Source organism: Hemitrygon akajei, chromosome 31 (assembly GCF_048418815.1).
Source record: "Hemitrygon akajei chromosome 31, sHemAka1.3, whole genome shotgun sequence".
NCBI classification, from domain to species: Eukaryota; Metazoa; Chordata; class Chondrichthyes; order Myliobatiformes; family Dasyatidae; genus Hemitrygon; species Hemitrygon akajei.
Window position 1 is genome coordinate 18,812,760 of NC_133154.1, and position 20,346 is coordinate 18,833,105.

The following is a 20,346-nucleotide window of genomic DNA, read 5'->3' on the forward strand; positions in this document are numbered from 1 at the left end:
CTATTGTTTATTGAGTGCTGTGTCCATTATTTAGTTATATGTTGAAGAGAGGGTACAACATCATTCTATTGTACAGGCATTTATTAGAGAATGGGGCTTTTATGTGGTTGTACTTTGAAAAATTGATCCATTAACTGATTGTATTTTAGAGAGGGACCTGATTCTTCCTCTTCCATAAATTCCCTTTTTTGTGCAAGCCCTTAGAGATGAGGAGCCATGTGCTTCATCTTCAGTTGTAGTTGCTGACTTCTGCTGCTCACTCCGAGTGAATGTTGATATCACAGTAGCCTCCCTTACAAGTGGCATTTTTATCCGGCGACTAAATTTAGAGGGGCGGCTTGACCTCGGCAGTGTGGCTGTGGTTTCATATTTTTCCCACTTTTTCCACGTGGACTGCACTGAGCGCCAAAGTATGCACGTGGAAGTGCCTTTGAGATGGTCTTGTACCTCCCCCAGATATGTACTTCTCTATTAATCATTCCCTGACTTGTCTGAATGCTCTCTTGCCTTCATTATGGTTTGATCTATTGAAAATCTACCATACTGTCAGACCTTACAGAGAGAGAGAGAGGTGGTATTTAGCCTTATGAATTAATTGAAAACAGGTGATCCTCCAATTTTCTACATCAACAATTTGGGTGAGTTGGAAAGGTAATACAGTATATATTGTACCTGAGGGAAGTTAGTATAGTAATTACAAGGGGAATGAATACTTTTTCAGCCTCATAACTTTAGTTTTTAATTTTTAGTAAATTGTTGGCGGCTTTTGGAATTTTACTTTTGATTTGACATGGTACACTATGTTTTGTAGGTTAGCTCAAAAATCAGTACATTTTAAATTTGAAAAATGAGACAGTAAAATGTGTAAATAGTTGTGAGGGCTGAAAACTTCTTCAAGGCACTGTAAGTGAAAGGAAAATTACTGGAAAAATTATGAAGGACAGGAATAATCTACAAGTGCAAAGACAGGGATTGATCACAGACAGCATGGCTTTGTTGATGGGAGATCCTTTCCAACGAATTTAATGAGTTTTTTTGAAGAGATAACTAAATATATTGATTAGGACAGTGTGCTTCATATAGTTCATGTAGACTCTGATAAAGCCTTTACCAAGATCCCAAATGGAATGCTGGCCCATGGGAATCAAGGCATGATACATTACTTCCAAAATAGGTTTGTAATAGGAGGCAGGGTGATAGCAGAGGATTGCTATTGTGATTTGAACCCTGTGACCAGTGATGTATCACAGAGTGTGGGTGCTGGAACCCTTGCTATTTGTTATGTACAGTACATTAATGACATAGGTATAATTAGTAAGTGCACCAAGAATTGGTGGTGTTGATGGTGAGGTGGGTAGTCTTTGGTTACACAATGATAAGGATAAGCTGATAGATTGAACAGGACAATGGCAGAGTGAATTTAATTTTGGTAAGTGTTAAATTGTGCATTAGGAGGTCATAAAAAGTTAGGAAATATACCTTGAGTGGCACAATCAAAGTTCAAAGTAAACTTATTATTGAAGTGCATATATGTCACCATATACAACCCTGAGATTAGTTGTCCTGTGGGCATACTCAATAAATCCATAATAGAATAAGAGGAAATATTAAGGAACAAAAAGGTCTTGAAATACATATCCAAAGATCCCTGAAGTTGGTAGCACAGGTATATAAGGGGCGATGAAGCAGGCATGCTGGATGCTTGCCATCATTAGCTGAGGCAGAGACAAGGCATGCAGGGAGAATTTGTTACAACTTTAAAAACAAAGGTTAGACCACAATTGGAATAATGTCGATAGTTCTGGTCAGCGTCTGTGAATATACTTTCTGTTTATGTTTTGTAACTCCAGAAACTATTGGAAAAAATAATACAGGAGCTGGGGTACTTTTCTACTTAGTTCCTCCCCCCTTTTTTCAGTGAAGCGCTCACGTGCAATATGATGTGGTGGTGTAATGAATATAAGCAGAATTAGACCATTTTACCTATTGAATGACATATGCCATTCACATATATTTAACCCATAATGAATTATGTCAACAAAGAATGTTTAATCAATCAACATATTTACAATGTTACTCAAATTTACTGAAATATTAAGTGCACTACACTCCTTCCTGCCTAGCTATAAACTGCAACTCAAATATGTAATGTATTGCTCTCTAGTCATTTTATAACATCGGGACCAATACGTTTTGGCCCATTTATCTAAAGTTTCATGCAAATAGTTTAAAAGGTATAAAAAGGGCAAATTACCATTTAACTGAGTAACAAATTATTTGAAATAAATACAGAACAAATTGGAACACTACAGTACTATAAAACTGTGTATTAGTTCATAATGGATACCCACAAAGAAATTCATTGAGTGTACTCTGGCATAGTACTTGCTTGGTAAAATATGCATTCTTAGCTCTTAAAGATTAAGGTCTAACACATTTCCCAAAAAGCAACTATTTTTTCTTATCAGTTCTTGACATATTTGAACAACACAGCACAGTTATGTGATTCATTGCTTTCTTTGAACCTGATAGTGTTGTATGTTTGTAACGAAAGAAACCATTTGGCCTGGAATGATAAAAAAGGCTTGTTTTATTGGCATTGTAGATATCATCTGTACAAAATTTTGAAGCAAGTCGGAGTTTTATAGAAATCCATGTTACTGTATGTACAGCATCAGCACTACCCTTCTCACCATGTGCTTTCTTGAATTTATTGTGGTGCCTGCATTTACATCGAGCCATTCAACCATCTGTTGCTTTAAAATCTTTGTGACCGCCTTCTTAGCTAGCTCCTCTGACTTTTTTCAACTTTGTTCCACTGACACATACACTTTGTATGGTTAAAATGAAAAACCATTGATTGAGGGACACTTCATCATCTGGATCCTTACATTCATGCTTTCGTTTTGTGATGTAATGTTCATCCTTCTCACAGTTCCTCTTGTTGATGTACCGAATGTGTAATTGTAGATTTTGGCACTCCAGTTATCTCTAGATCACAAGATCACAAGACAAAGGTGCAGAAGTGGGACATTCGGCCCATCGAGTCTGCTCCGCCACTCCACCATGAGCTAAACTATTCTCCCGTCTAGTTCCAATTTCCGTTTTTTTTCCTGTATCCCTTGATACCCTGACTAATTGGATACCTGTCAATCTCCTCCTTAACAGCTAACAATGAGTGGTGTTCGTCGGATAACTTTTAATTTAGTCCTGAAGGGTAATTTTTTTGGCTAGTGTCAAATCTTTTCATGGCAAGGGTGTCAAATTTTTTTAAAAAACAAAATTATCAAAAATCACTGCTTTTTGATTCGGTGACCATCAGCCCAATTGATAACAGAACACAAGTACAACTGTTTGCTCTAAGACTAGTACAGTGTCTAAAGGCCACAGGAGCGCGTGTGACTGACTGTCTCCTGTCCCAATTAAGCGGCATAGAGTCCAAAATTCATGAAGGGAATCCTGGCTATTTTCTTGATTTGGTTTTGTTCTTTAAGAGTTGTCCCAAATAGGCAGCTGCTCCAATTAACCAATGGCTTAATTTAGCTGAAGTAAGAGTGAGTGAGTGTGTGTGTGTGTGTGTGTGTAGTATTTAGAGATACAGTGTGAAACAGGCCCTTCCGCCCCTTCGAGCCGTGCTATCCAGCAACCAACCGATGTAACCCCAGCCTAATCACAGGGCAATTACAATGACCAGTTAACCTACTAGCCAGCTGGTGTAGTGGCAGCTGCATCGGACTTCGGGGTCACGTGTTCAAATCCAGCCAGCTCCTTACACGGTTTCCATGTATGCTGGATTAAGCGTTGAGCTAGCAACTCGGCCTCATAAAAAAAGCAACGATTAGCCTAGTAATAGGCATGTCTTTGGACTGTGAGAGGAAACCCACACACACGCGGGGAGAAATGTACAAATTTGCATACTGATGATGCTGGAAATGAAACGTGCAGGTGGAGATTATGTAATATAGCAAATATTAATTTCAACAGCAACCAGTCTTCAGACCTGATTGTAGATTGAATTTAAAATGCAGCTCAGAACAATGGTCTTCTTGTAGCTGCGGAACTGTTGTTGTTTACAGATCAGGAAATACCCCATTCACCTGAGATGTTTACATATGCATGAATGCAGTTCAGAGCCAGAGGTGATTAACACTCATTTTGGGCCTGGTGATGTGACAATTTAGCTGTTTGAAATTATGTGCAACTCAAAGGAAGCATGATGAATGCATAGTAACTACAAAAATTGTCCTGTTGTTGCCTTTGTTCTTTAACCAACAAAATGTCATGTAATATTGGTTCAGGAAGTCTCTTCTTCCAAGAGACTCCAGTATCATGCCTTGATTGTTTTGTTGAATAAATACTTCCATATCCACCAGCTTCAGTGTCTCTCGGGTGACTTTAATCAAAGTCACAAAATGTACTCCGAACTCTGACGCCATGAGCTATAATGGCAGGACGCTAACCGCAGGCCCTAACCAATTTTTTCTTCATTCTGCTTTTAAAATAATACTGGTAAGTACATTAACCCAGGCACTAATCACAACCAATTCAACTTGATGGCATGAACATAGATTTCTTGAACTTCCGGTAAATGCCCCACCCTCCACTCCACCATTCCCCATTCTCGTTTCCCTCTCTCACTTTATCTCCATACCTGCCCATCATCTCCCTCTGGTGCTCCTCCCCCTTCCCTTTTTTCCATGGTCTGTTGTCTGCTATCTGATTCCCCCTCCTCCAGCCCTTTATCTCTTCCACCAAATCAACATTTCAGCTCTTTACTGAACCTCTCCCTATTCCACCATCATCTACCACTTTGTACTTCTTTTCTTCTCCCACCCCACACCTAACTTCTCCACCTTCCTTTCCAGTCCTGTTGATGTGTCTCAGCCCGAAATGACAACTGTTTACTCTTTTCCATAGATGCTGCCTGAGCTGCTGAGTTCCTTCAGTGTGTGTGTGTGTGTTTTACTTTGAACTTCCAGCATCTACAGATTTTCTCATGTTGGTAACACTAATGACAACTTCTATGCCTTGGTTTGTTAAGAAAGTCCTTTGGAAATACGAGACATCATTTAAACACTGAGGTGAGCTTACGGCAACAGACGGCCAGTGAACTCTGCTGAGGATTATCAATGTGAACGTCACTAAACAGCTTTCTAGCTGACATGATGGACCTACCTCTATCCCTTATCGTTCAACACGGCCACTAATGATCAGTGTAGGCTTCACTCTGCTGCATCTTTTTCAGAGTTTAAACAGCTGATAGCACTGTTAGGTAATGTTGCAGAGTGTGAGTGAGTGAGTGAGTGAGTGTGTGTGTGTGTGTGTGTGTGTGTGTGTGTGTGTGTGTGTGTGTGTGTGTGTGTGTGTGTGTGTGTGTGTGTGTGTGTGTGTGTGTGTGTGTGTGTGTACACGTACAAGAGCAATGCTGTTTCATTTGGCAGTATTCATGTATGATTGACAATTAAACTTGAACTTGACCTTGAACTTTAGAAGTGGAAGACATGCTAATCTGAGCTGGTGGGTCTGTCTTCCTGCTCTGTATTTCGCTACTCCTACATTCTTGTATCAATGTTCTTCCCCTCCTACTGTGCCCTGCACAATTAAAGCATTCATATATACCCTGTTGTGTTCTGTTCACAAAGATCAACGCAATCTGTTTTAATACTGCCCCATCAATCACATCAATCACAGTTATCAACATAGAGAATACTCTTGTTAGGTGGTTTAAGCAGCACTTAGCCACTAGTATTCCAGACTCCATTGCCTCCTTGACCTTGACATGGAGGTGAATGCCAGAAGCAAGAGCACTGAGAAAATGCTACTTTGTAGGAATGAAGGGAAAACATTCATCTGGCTGGGATTGTATTTAGCACAAAGATAGTTACTGGTAGTCAATCAACTCTGCCTCAGGACAGTGCATCGGGAGTTCTCAATAATTTTCAGCTGCTTTATCAGTAATGATTCTTCTATTATAAGATCAGAAATTGAGGCAATTACACTCTCCTACTCACTCATGGCCAAATAACTTTGAATACAGATTATACCCCCATGGTCACCCTTGATTTACCCCATCAGAGACATCCCCTCACCTCTACAGCTTACCTAATTTCTTTTGGCTCCTTCCCAGTTCTAACAAAGAGTCCTTAACCTGAACCATTAGCTTTGTTTCTCTTCTTACAAATGTAGCCTGACCTGCTGAGTATTTCCAGTAGTTTCTGAGATACTAGACTTCCAGGCAGGGGAACATCAACACATCTTTGGAGCCTCTCTCTCTTATCCTGTTTTTAAATTCTTGCAGTGTTTATCTTCTGTGCTGTGCTAAGCTTTCTTAAAGAACAACACAGTAATGCAGCAGACAGAGCAGCTGCTGCACAGCTCCAGTGAACCAGGTGTGATACTGATCTCAGCTACCAACTGTGCCTGTGACAACATGGGTTCTCACAGGCCTCTCTATATCTCACATATCCTAAAGATGTGTTGGTAGCTGCATTGGTTACTTTCAATTGGTTACTTTCAATTATCCCAAGTGTAGGTAGGTGGCTAAAGTTGTCATTTGAGAAAGAGTAGGCCACAAAGTAAAAGAGACTGATGGAAATGCTCAGAATTCACAGAGCCTTGATGGGCTGAATGGCATCCTTTTTACCTTGAGGAAAATAAGAAGTTGTGAACCTGTCCTTCCCTGCTTCTGCAACATTAGTATCTGCAGCCTCTTTCCTAAACACAGACTGGCCTTCTAATGAGGGTTTTTCTCCCCCTACCTGTGTCGACCCTTTCCCATCATAAATGCAGTTTTTTCTTACTCTTGTAATGCCGACTGCTGCTTCTCTCCCAATCATAGATATGTTACCTCACAAAATAGCAGCTTTCCTCTTTTACTCAGATCTTTCTCCTCCAGTGACAGGCCTCTCTCACATATCTCTAGTGCCACTTGTTCCCTCACTTCAATCATGGGCCTACAAGCTGTGACCACAGACCACATCCATGTAATAGCCCCGAAAAACTACAGCTTCCTGCCACCGGAGCCTCAGCTGGCTGATGGCAGAAAACAAAGCCGAAAATCCTAAATAAGTCCTGGTTGATTTGTGTCACTATGATTCCAGTCTCATAGGTACTTCAACTGCACCCTCCTGTATATACTGGGGCAAGTGTGTTGTTTATCATGTTCGGTTAGCCACAGACAAAAATAAACTGAGTAATATTCTGTACTACATTCCAGTCATTTTACCAATTGCTAATCCGCAAATATTTCAAAATCGGGCTTGGAATGAATTGTTTCCTAATTTAGCTGTAATTAACTCCAGTTTAATAACTTTGATATAGTGTTTTTAAAGGAATTTTTCTGACAGGTCATTTATTGCTCAGATCATAGATTCAATCATGGCACTTTTTCGAGTTGATTTCAGTGGCCGTGGTGAGCTTGCAGAGCGCCAGCAGAAGCTGGCTCAGATGCTTTCCCGCCTGCAGAAAATCTCTGAGGGTAAGCATTAACAGATAAATGTGTATGTCAAAGCTCATTATTTCAAAGCTGTATAGTAATGAAGAGTGAGGGATCACTGTGCCCGCTGTATTATTTTGAAAATTAATCTTTGAGATACAGTATCCTTGGTAGGAGACTGTATTCTCATGGTTAACTTTTTAAAAAAGATGCCTTGGATTTTAAGCAGAGATTCTGTTTTTGCTTCGTATGCCATTTCTCCTAGTCTGTTCTGTCATCATACATATGTTTTGGGCAGTGAATTGACAGCAAGAGCCATATGGCTATCACTTAAGCTTTGAATTAGTATCATTTTCTTCAGGATTAACTAAAATTGGAAGTGGAAACCCATGTTGGATGTGATTTAATACTATATCAGCCAAAGCTAGCATCCCCTGACTTCAAATGTACTAGAATATTTGTGGTGTTGATAGCAATCTTTCTGCCTTATTCCACTGCAAGGATGGAACATTCTTTCAATCAGAAACATTCCTACATTGTCTACTTAAACAGAAAACTCTTGATGATACTTCTTACCCAGCTGAAAGTACACTTGATCCCCATGTCCTCCAGTATGTTTTGCAAAACATATGTGACCTAATTAAGGCTCCTTTTCCTCTAGGGGCTTTACTAATTCCATTACAGCAAAATTCAACTTGTAGCCAGGCATGTTCTAATTTATAGCGCCATTCCTATCAGGAAAGTTGCTGGATATACTATTTGTGCAGACCAAGTGGCTTGGGAATATTACGTTTGATATTTTGGAAATATATTTTGACATGTTGTTTTATCATAAACATTGGGCAAGGAAGTTTTGGAATTGATTTTAGACCTATTAAAAACCTGGGTGATGTCTCAGATTAAACCAGACTTTGACCCTGGCTGATGTGTGACTATGAACTGGGTTCTTGATCCTTATCCTGTCCATCAGAAAGACAGCCTATTTCCACTGTTTCGATCCCTGCCTTAACCATTGTTGTGGTATCACTGTTCCATGCTTCTGGGACTCCCAAGCATTGCTACTTCACTCTACTCCAAACTCACCTCTCATAGAGTCATAGAGCTGAGGCCCTTCTGGCCTCTCCGACCTTGGTGCCCATCTACTTAATCCCATTGGCTGCAGTAGATCCTCAGCCGTCATTGCTTTATCTACTTAAGCTCCTGCCTAAATATTTATTGAACAAAGTGATTATGTCTGATACCACCACCTCCTATGGCAGTGAATTCCAAATTTTAAAAAATCTCAACCATTTCCCTTTAAAAAATCCAACTACTCACCTGAACATTAAGGCTTTGGAGAGGGCGCAGAAGACGTTTACAAGGATGCCTCCTCATGTGCCTCAGAGACTGGATAAACTTGGATTATTTTCTTTGCAGTGGCGGGGGCTGAGGGGAGATCTGATAGAGGTTTATAAGATTATGAGAAACATAGACTGGATGGACAGTGAGTATCTGTTTCCCAGGGTTGAAATGTCTAATACCAGAGGGCATGCCTTGAAGGTGAGGGGGGTAGGTTCAAAGGGGGTGTGAGGGGTAAGTTTTTTACTCAGAGCGGTAGATGCTTGGAATGCATTACATGGTATGGTGGTAGAGGCAAATACATAGGAGGTATTTAAGAGACATTTAGGTAGGCACATGGATGTGAGGAAGATGGAGGGTAATGGACATTGGGTAGGTAGGAGGGATTAGTTTGGGGGGTGGATGTTAATTGACTTTCTAACTGGTTTGGCACAAACCTGTTGCTATGCTATACTCTTCTATGTTTAAAGCTAAACCTTTTAAAATAACTATTATTGTGAATTGGGTGGCAAGGTGGAGATATGTCTCTACCAAATGAGGTGTAAGGCACTCCTCCCCTCCACTAACCTGCAGGTTACCCTTGTGCAAAGTGTAGCACCTGCTCAGACCCCAATTGGGGTCACGTGAAGCTGTGAGAGCAGGTGGCGGATGGTCATATGAGCAGATGGTGCGTATCACAAGTCCTGGTTATATGACTACCCATCTTGTAAAGATATTGCCTAGAAGAAGACAATGGCAAACCACTTTTGCAGAAAAATTTACCAAGAACAATCATGGTCATGGAAAGACTATGATCACCTGTGTCATACGACATGGCACATAATGAACGGACTATAGTGAAAAGATACTTACTATCTGCCTATGCCTCTTATAATTTTATGTACCACTCAGGTCTCCACTCAACCTCCTTCATTGTAAGGAAAACAACCCTGTGTATGCACACTGTCCCCATAACTAATCCAACCCAGGCCACTTTCTGGTGAATTTCCTTTACACTCTCTCCAACATTACCACATCTTTCCTATAATATGGTGACTAATTTTGTCAAGAGCCTCTGCATGAAAGAGTCATATTGCTCTGATTCTTCTGAAATTATTGTAACATGTGTGGCTTTCATGAAAGTTCCTTGCACTTAAAAAGAAATGAAGCAGAAATACTTAGGAGGAAGTTGCCCATGTAAATACTTGGATGTCTGCAAGACACAGCTGGAAGTTTCAACTACCTCCTCAGAATCATAGGGACCAATTCATTGGCTGTTCTATTAGCCAACATGTTATGTCACAGAAGTAACATCTGAAAGATTTATCCATGGGTGAAATTGAATAGGTTGGACTTGTTTTCTCCAGAATGAAGAGGTGACCTAATAGGAGTATATAAGATCACGAGAGGCATGAATAGGGTAGGTAGTTATCTTTTTCCTATCATAAGGATTTCATAAACAGGTTTAAGGTGAGAGAAAGAAGAGTTAAAAGAGACTTGATAAGTAAGTTTGATAACACAGAGAACAGCTGATATCTGGAAAATACTGGCAGAGGAAGTGAAGAAATCAGATGCAATTACTATATTTAAGAGGTATTTAGACAGTTAAATAGACAAGGAATAAACAGATGTAGTCTTAATGTGGTCAAATGGTATTCGTATAGATGGACAAAGGGGCTGGCATGGATATGGTGGGCTGAATAGCTCATATTTGTACTGTATGATTATATAATTATATTAGGAGAGCTGTGAAATAATACGTTGGAAAGAATTATGGCTAAATAAAAACAATTAACATGTAAAGAAAACTTTATGACTGTTAAAAGGGTATTAAAAGATGGGTTTAATTCCATCTGGAATCTTGCTGACTTACCTTACTACAAGTGAGACTGTGTTAAGTTTTGAGTATTTATTCATGGCAGATTTCTTTTTCTATAAAGTTTTTTTTCACAATTGGTTATGTTGAACTGCTTTCTTCATTTTTTCCTTCAGAATACAATGTGGCCATATTTGTTTCCAATCAGATGACTGCGGATCCCGGAGCAACCATGAGGTAAACATTCAGTTTATTTTTAATCAGATTTGTATGTCATCATATACAGGTGGCATTGGAAACACATAGGAGAATATCAGCTAATTTTCTTGATGCTGATGGGTTGGAAACTTCAGGGTTAGACTGGTGTTGGGCCTGGGGGAGCTCTAGGGTATTCAGGAGATTACAAAATTAGGGCCATGAAAACAGTTAAACACAAATGTGAGCATTTTAAATTAGGCAGGCTGGTATGGTGTTATTCATCACATTTACCTCTACTTAGATATGGCTAATTGTATTCTATTCAGTAAAGATAAAATGTGCTTAGTAGAATAAAGGCAATAGAGCCATAGACTTATACAGCACTTTAACCTGGCCCATTGATACCATCTGAGAAAATCCCATTTACCTGTGTTTGGTCCATGTTCCTTTAAACCTTTCCTATCAATGAGGTTCTACGCAGTGAGCATAGGGAGTTAGGAACGAGGCTGAAAAGCAGCACCTCAAAGGTATTCCTGCTTTCAAGGTAGGAATAGAAGGACAGAATAGATGAATGTGTGGCTGATGAATTGGTGCAGGAGGCAAGATTTCAAGTTCTTGGACCATTGTAACCTCTTCTGGAATCAGGGTGACCTGTACAGAGAGGTAGGTTGCACCTTAACTGGAGGGCAACCAATATCCTGACCAGGAAGCTCACTAGTGTGACTTGGAGGGTTTAAACTAGCCTGCCAGGCAGAAGGGAACCAAAGATCAGGTCGGAAACTGGAGCGATTGAGCATAAGGTAAATATCATGACCAGTATAAATGGCCAGAAGGCAATGGATTGGATGGGTTGAAATCCATGGATATTAATTCTAGAATTATTAAGGTAAGGGTGATGTATGTAGAGCATCAATCAGTATGTGGAACTATGATGTGACCATAACAGAGACTTGGCTGAGAGAGGGTGAGGAATAGATGCTTAACGTACCAGGGATTCAGTGTTTTAGAAAACGTAGAGAGGGGTAAGATGGGGTGGGGAGGGGAGGGTGGTGGTAGGGGAGGTCGCAGTATTAATCAGTGACAGTATCATAGTTGCACTCAGAAGGGAGATAATGGAGGACTCATCCAATGTATATGGGTGGAAATTTAAAAAATAACAAAGTGATATGATCACTCTGATGGGATTATACTAATGACCACCTCCCTCCCCCAGCCACTGAGACACTGAGATATGCAGGCAGATTAGGTTAAAGCATAGAAACAACAGAGTTGTTGTAGTGGGTGACTTCAATTTTCCTAATGTAGACTGGGACCTCCTTAGTGCAAGTGATTTAGAGGGAGGAAAATTTGTTAGATGCATCCAGGAAAGTTTTCCTAAATTGAATATGTAGATAGTCCAACAAGAGGAGGGCTGAACGGGACCCAGTGTTGGGTAATGAGCCTGGCCAGGTAACCGACCTTTCAGTGGGAGAACAGTTAGGAAACAGTGACCACAACTCCATAAGTTTTAAGATAGCTTTATATAAGATAAGATAAATATGGACCTTGTGAGAGAGTATTAAATTGAAACAAAGCAAATTCAGTCTAACTTAGCTAATTCACGTCTCATACCTTCAAAGTTACCCTTCTTTAAGTTCAGAATCCTGGAAACTATTGGTCAGGAACTAGGGAAAGTTAATGGTCTACAACTGTTTTTGGGTAAGTCCACATTCGATATGTGATGGGTGTTTAAAGACCAACTACACAGACCATGGGACAAATTTGTACCAGTAAAAAGGAAGAAAAAGGATAGCAAGGTAAGGGAACCTTGGATGACAAAAGAGGCAGTGCTTTCAATCAAGAAGCGAAAGGAAGCATATATAAATTTTAGGAAGTCAGGTAGACCCCTTGAGGATTATACAAAAGCCAGAAAAGAACTCAGGAAGGGAATTAGGAATGCCAGGAGTGGCCTCAAAGTCCGTGGCAAGTATGATTTAAAAGAATCCCAAGGAATTCTATACATACTTCAAGAACAAGTTAGACCACTCATGGATAAAGGAGGGACATGTGCTTGGAGACAGAGGATATGGAAACAATTGTAAATAAGTACTTTGCATCAGAATTTACCAAGGAAAAGGATGTGAAAGATACAGAGATCAACGTGGAGCATGCTAATATGCTACGGCACATTAAGATAATTTTTTATATTGTTGGGGCCTTGACCAATATCTTCCTGTCCTCTCTAACTAGAGGTGAGGTCCTGGAGGATTGGTGAGTAGCTGATGTTGTTCCATTATTCAGGAAGGGAAATGAGGATAATCCTGGAAACTATAGACAGTGTGTTGAACTTCTGGAGAGATCCGTAGGGATAGAATTTATGAGCATTTGGGAAATAATAGCCTAATTTGGGACTGTGCTGAGTACATCATATCATATTAACTTGACTGAGTTTTTGAGAAGGTGACGAAGGTGATTGACAAGGCAAAGATGTGTATGTTCTCTACGTGGACTTTAGTAAGGTGTTTGGCAGGATTCAGGACAACATAGAATTGTTTCTTAAAATCACTCATGATTTCCTGTAGCTGAATTGGGACCATAAAAATCTGCATGCGTGCATCTTAAATTACCTATAAATATTCTCTGTAGCACTCCTCAAGCTTTGTTGATTCAATATCCCTGGAATTGGGCTGTTCACAAACACAGGAAATTTATTATGTTGATTTTTAAGGTGACCCGAATATGAAACACTCCTTTTGTTTGTCCTTCTGTGGAAAAAGAGCACAAAGGGGATGGTAGAACATAACTGGATGTACTCTCGTTCCTTGCTGGAGTTCATTCTCATTATAAAAAAATTCCCTTCCTCCTGAGCATACTTCTGTTCCTGACCTGACACTGTGCAGCATATGTTGTACTTCCTGTATAAATAACTACTGTATCTGTTCAACTTTTATAGCTTACATAACTGTTTTATACTTCATCCTGGAAACCACCCTAAGAGACAACAAAAATAATTAATAGCTACAGTGAACTTAACAAAGCCCCTTCAAACTTGGTTGTCGCTATTTCAATATGAATCTTTAATTTAGGCATGGTAGTAGTAGGGAATTTTAGTGGATTGTTTATTTCAAGAAAAATGATTATTACATGCTACGTAAGAAATCCTTTATGGAGGGATTTAGTGTGGTGGGATTTTCTATTAGTGAGCGCTGAACTTACACTCCATGAATGGAAAATTGTTGACTTGCAATCAGCTGTTTTTCTCCAAGCTCTTGTAGGAATACTTCAATTTATTACAACAAATACAGAATAACTATTTGTATTTGAATCACAAACAAGAAAATCTGAAGATGCTGAAAATCAAAGTAACACACACAAAATGCTGGAGGAGCTTAACAAGCCAGGCAGCCTCTGTGGAAAAGAGTAAATAGTTGACATTTTGGGCCGAGACCCAGGATCTCGCCTGAAATGTCAACTGTTTACTCTTTTCCACAGAGGCTGCCTGGCCTGTTGAGTTCCTCCAACATTGTGTGTGTATTACTTGTAAGTATGTGATATGGGGGTTTATTTTCTCATGTAGAGCACAGAACGTGCTGACTATGAAGCACCCTTTTATGTTAATCTTGCACTAATACTATTTTGAATCTTTCCTCATTCCCATTAATTTACCTCTTTAATCCCATCAATCCCAACCCCATTCAATTCTCCCAACACCCACTACTAGTCACCAGTTAACTTAAGCATACTTTTGGAATGTGAGACGAAACCGTAACACTAAGGGGAGAATGAAAGTCACAGGAAAACATGAAAATTCCAAATGTATAGCATCTGAGATCAGGATCAAACTCAGGCTGCCAGAGCTGTGAGGTTGCAGTACTACCTGCTGTGTTACTGTGCCACCCAAAAAGCAGTGGAGAACATAAAAATGTTTATTGCAATCACTACCTCATATTTTGTTTTAGATTCATAGCTTAAATAGCACAGCAATACTTGATTATTTCTAATGGATTATATCCCTCAAATGTTTTTTTTTGTTTCAAGCTTCCAAGCAGATCCAAAGAAACCAATTGGTGGTCACATTCTGGCTCATGCATCTACAACAAGGATTAGTCTACGGAAAGGACGGGGTGAACTACGTATTGCGAAAATCTATGATAGGTAATGCACTTGGTGCATTAATAGCACAAATGCTTAATCTAAAAAATGCAAACCGTGATTCACTAGTGTAGGTATCATAACTCACAGCAAATTTGATAATCAATAATGATAACCATGAAACTACCAGTTGCCATAAAAATTACACTAGTTCACAAATTTAAAAGTGAATGTAATTTGTTGTCCTTCCCGTCTGATCCATATACAGTATAACTCCAGACTCACTCTTAATTGCCTCCTCTGTTGAAGGACAATTGAGATTGTCCTTTCTAGTCATGTCTATTTTCCATGAAAAAACTTTAGCTTAGGAATGTGCTAAATCTGCCTAGTCAAGTGGAAACCCAAGGAAGCTATCTTTATTTAGGCTCTACATTTACAGCAAGCAGCTGCTCCCATTTCCTGTCTTGCTGAAATCAGCCTTCCCTCAATTAAGGGTTTTAATTTCTGATCCATCCTTATCCCTTTCCATATCTTGAAACATACAGGGTTTTGGTCAATGTCTCCCATTGTCACTTCAATTACTTGTCTGGCTACATTCCCTAAGATTAGATCCAGTACTGCCTCTTTTTGAATAGGGCTACTTACGTAAAAGCTCAAAAACATCTCTTGAACACAGTTTAAAATTATCCTCTCAAAGCCTTTCAGGGGAAGTCCCAGTTAAGTATCTTACACCACATAGTGTTGTGTCTACAAGTCAATACTTATATCTTCCACTGACTGTGACAAGGTCTTTATCACACAGTAAAACAATCCTTTTTTAGTTTCTTTAAGCTCAAACTAAATGGCCTCCTTTGATGAGTCTTTAGCATAACAAATGTATATCAGTGGTAGGACAACCAAAGAAGTAAACTCTAAGGGATTTGCTTTACGTACTCTTGAAAATGCAGGAACTGATCAGGAATAGTTAACATGGTTTATGCAGGTGAAATACCATGTCACTAATTGGATGTCTGTTTTTGAGGAGGTTCAATGAATGATGAAGGCAGGACAGTAGATGTTGTATATATGGATTTCAATAAAGAACATGACAAGGTCCCACATGGTAGGCTGGTCCAGAGGTATGGGATTCAAGGCAAGCTTGTTAAAATTGGACCCAAAATTTGCTTGGTGATAGGAGGGAACTGGTGGAGGGATGTAGTTAGTGTAACACTAATGCGGCACAAGTGACCTGGGTTCAATTTTAAACGCTGTCTGTAAGGAGTTTGTATGTTTTCCCGGGACCATGTGGGTTTCCTCCAGTTGCTCCGGTTTTCTCTCACATTCCAAAGATGTAGAGGTTAATAGGTTAATTGATTATTTGGGTGTATTTGGGCAGCGCAGGCTCATTGGGCTGGAAGGGCCTGTTACTGGGCGTATCTCTAAATTGAAAAGAATAATTAAATAAAATGAATACTGAGTTGACAGCACAAAAAGTAATGATCAGATGGAATGCTGGGAGGAGCGTTTGCTGTTGGACTTTAATCGTGACAAATACAAGGTCATGTATTTGGGAATCTAATGTACAGAAAATGGTAGGTCACAGGAATGTTGATAAACAGAAAAACCTGGAAGGGGGTGTGATCAAGTTCATAGTTCTCAGAAAGAGGCGACAAAGATTACGTAATAGGATAAAGTAAAGGGCTTATAACATGTTTGCCTTTATATTTCACAGAACAGTATATAACTTTTGGACATTTATTTTGCAACTTTACAAAACACTGGTTAGGCCACACTTGGAATACTGTGTGCATTTCTGGTTGTGATGCTACAGGAAGGATGTGATTTCACAGAAGAGAATGCAGAGGAGATTTCACCAGGATGTTGCCTGAATTGGAATATTTCAGCTATAGGAAGAATTGGAAAGGCACCTGGGGCAAAGAAGGCTGAAGGGTGACCTGACTGAAGAATATAAGATTTATGAAAGGTATAGATGGGAGACAGTAAAAAGAAATCTTTTCTGCATAAGCAGAAGAATGTTGGTTTAAGCTGAGAGAAATGAATTTTAAAGGAGACCTGAGGGATAACATGGAAAGGCATTTAGATGGAAACTTGGCATACCAGGATATGGTCCTAATTCAGACAAATGGCATTAATTTATGTTGACAGATAGGTCAGCATAGACCTGGTGGTCCTGTCTGCAAAAGTGATGGATGCGAGTTTGATTGCAACACTTAAGAGAAATTTGGATAAGTACATTGATGGGAGGGGTATGGAAGGCTATGAGCCAGGTGCGAGTCAGTGGAACTGGTCAGAATAACAGTTTGGCATGGACCAAGTGGACTAAAGGGCTGTTTCTGTCCTGTAGTACTTTATGACTTATTCTGTATCTTCTACTGACTGGTAGAAGGCCTGTAATATACCCCCAGCAAAAAGGGTCACCCCCTTTTTGTACCCATATTGCTTCATTTGATTTTATTAGCCTTTCAAGGTATCCTCCTTTAGTACTGATGTAATGGTTCCTTTAATCAATATTTCAATGCCCTCACCTCTTACATCATCTCAAGTTATGTCTGAAGGTTCTCTACACTGGATTGTTGAGTTTCCATTACTGTCCTCTCAATTACGTATCAGTGTTTACAAAATATCATGTTCCCATGTGCTGATCAAGCTGTTAGTTCATCTACTTTGCCAGTCAGACTTCTTACATTAAATTAGATGCAGTATAATCTTCCATTCTTCCCATGTGCTTTATCGCCCTTATGCATGCTTTGCTGACTGGGTTGACTTCTATACTTGACATCAAATCCCCACGAACTACATTCTCTTTCAAATTAGTTTAAACCCTTCCTGACAGCACCAACCTTCCCTCAACGATGTTCTACCTCAAGTGGAACCTGTCCAGCTTGCATAGGTTGTCTGACAATCTTAACATGGTTTTTAACAACATTGACGTGGCAGGCTCTTTAGAATAATACAGATGCATGGTATCTAAGGAAAGGTGACAAATTGGATCTCATTTTGGATCAGTGACAGGAAGCAAGTATGAGAAGATCCTTGGCTAAGGGGTCAAAACCAAAGTTCACAATTTTAAAGTAATTGGTAGGAGGATTAGAAATAAATGTTTTTTTCACCCTGAGGGCAGCAGTGGTCTGGAATTCAATGTCTAAACCTCTCATCACATTTAAAAGTTGCTTGTGTGCTTGATCCACAGCCCTGAAGATCACAGCTTTTAATGTGCTGGAAGGTTGCATTAGGTTAGGTTTTTTTTAGCATGTTGCACCAGACAATCAGCCATTCTTGTCTGGCGCATGGTGTCAGGATTGGTCTCCTTTTCAGATTAACCGGGTCATGATATGAATGTTCCTGACTTGACCCTTTTTGTTTTACGAGGCTGAGTGGCTATCTCGACGCTTAACCCAGCACGGATGGAAAGCGCGCTCGGGGGTGGCCTGACTTGGATTCGAACTCGGGAGCCTTTGCTCTGGAGTTTGGCGCTGATGCCATTGCACCACCAGTATCTTATACACCTCTATCAGGTCACCTCTCATCCTCTGTCGCTCCAGGGAGAAAAGGCCAAGTTCACTCAACCTATTCTCATAAGGCATGATGTCCAATCCAGGCAACATCCCTGTAAATCTCCTCTGCACCCTTTCTATGGTTTCCATGTCCTTCCTGTGGTGAGGCGACCAGAATTGAGCACAGTACTCCAACATATATAGCTGCAACGTTACCTCTTGGCTCTTAAACTCAGTTCCATTTTTAATGAAGGTCAGTACACCGTATGCTGAGGAGATATTTCCTCATGCATGTTTTAAGGGAAACTGCAAGTGCAGGTTGAAAACGGGCAAAGAAGAATATGCGAATAGGGTGATGAGGTAAAATTAGGTGGGAGAGGCTTTTATGGAGCAAAAGCACCAAAGAGTTGCATCAATTGCTTGTTGCTATATTCTTCATTTCATGCAAAGGTTTATTCCCTTGTTTTCAGCCCAGACTTACCAGAGAATGAAGCCACTTTTGCCATTACTGCTGGAGGAATTAGTGATGCAAAGGAGTGAGACTTCCAGAACAGGGATGAGCATGATATTTTGAGTTTCCTGAGTACTAATTTGTTTAACTATTAAAGTATAGAAATTTAAAAGATTACAAATTAATTCAGATTTACATTAAAAAACTGTGAAAAATCATTTTTTGTGGCGTAACGTATGTTTTGATATCTAACCTCTATTTTGTCTAGGCACATTCAAAATTAGGCACTCCCGAATTCTTGGAAGTAAATCACATTGAGAGACTACAACGATATTACAAAATAAATAGTAGAACTCTTTCGCATACAAACCTGAGTTTGATTGGGTTATAGGATGGCATTTAATTATACCAGAACATGCCATAGAATAAATCCATGTGTCTCTTATGATTTAGTATTATGTATTTGCAGTTTAGGCAGTGGTCTGCAATGCAACAACAGAAGTATAACTTAACGACATTCTTTAAAAAGCTATTTCCATTCACTGCAGATGTAGAGGCACATATTAAATGTTTATTTGATTATATATGTATAACCTATTATTACAGTAATTCACGCGTCCCCTTTGCCACATCCTTTGTAGCACTGCACACAACACACCTGGAAAATCTTCAGTCTGTATAATAGATACATACAGATAAGCAGAGCCCACACAGTTGAATCTTGTATTACCTGTCAAATATTTGATATACACTCTGTTTTGAAATAAATTATTCAGTATGCCAAGGCAATGAGAAACATTGTTGTAAATGCTATAATGTAATTATATCTCAATATTTAGCTGAGAGAGAATTAAACCTTAAGATCACAGAGGGCTGAACATCATTTTAAAATCAATTCCTGAACAAGGACTGCCAGCCAAAGTCATCCAGGAAATGTCTCCAAAGGGTTTTGGCAGAAGGCAAAGCTGGAACACAGCTTAAACTTCTCCAAAACTGCCAAGGAAGCTAACAGTTTTTAAATGTTTATGTCTTTTTTATTAGAACCATATTAAATAATTACAAGCCATTATAAACATTGGTTAAATGATTTGTGTTTTATGGCAACTTGCATTTCCATTCCCTATTTAAGTTATCTCTATTCATTACAGCAGCATCTGCCACTCAGTAGGCTCTGGACTTATTGAAAGTGTTTATAGATCTGGGAATTACTTCAGATAATAGTTGGAAACTGGAAAAATTCCATTAGAATTTTTGACCACACCCAAGAAGATTTTGGTTTTATTTTGCATTATAATGTAGCGTAATTCACTTATGGACTGTTATTCAGTAGACCAATTCACTACCCCCGATCCAGGCTCTGCATTCTTTTTCAGCCTGGAGACAGGATGCCACGACAAAATTTGTGTATTTGCATGTGAGAGGTTAGCTTCCTGTTGATCCTGTATTTGCTATGCTATTATTCCTGATGTGAAATTGCTTTCTCTTGTCACTATACCAGCGTTGACACTGTAATAGCTGGAATGTTAAAGTTCCGTTTGAGTGAATGAAGGACAACAGCAGAGTC

The 20,346-nt window shown here is 39.5% G+C and overlaps 1 protein-coding gene across 3 annotated transcripts in view; it reads left to right on the forward strand.

The window, feature by feature from the left end:
• dmc1 (DNA meiotic recombinase 1) overlaps nucleotides 1-19,000 on the forward strand; it is a 52,975-nt gene extending 33,975 nt beyond the window's left edge. The window contains exons 11-14 of one of the 3 annotated variants that reach the window (XM_073033344.1): nucleotides 7,363-7,477; nucleotides 10,745-10,805; nucleotides 14,784-14,900; nucleotides 18,802-19,000. In XM_073033344.1, coding sequence (XP_072889445.1) covers nucleotides 7,363-7,477; nucleotides 10,745-10,805; nucleotides 14,784-14,900; nucleotides 18,802-18,871 — 363 coding nt within the window. In that variant the 3' untranslated portion in view covers nucleotides 18,872-19,000. The remainder of the gene's footprint in view (nucleotides 1-7,362; nucleotides 7,478-10,744; nucleotides 10,806-14,783; nucleotides 14,901-18,801) is intronic. The other 2 variants (XM_073033345.1, XM_073033346.1) reach the window with 2 other exon arrangements.
• Nucleotides 19,001-20,346: the final 1,346 nt, after the last annotated feature.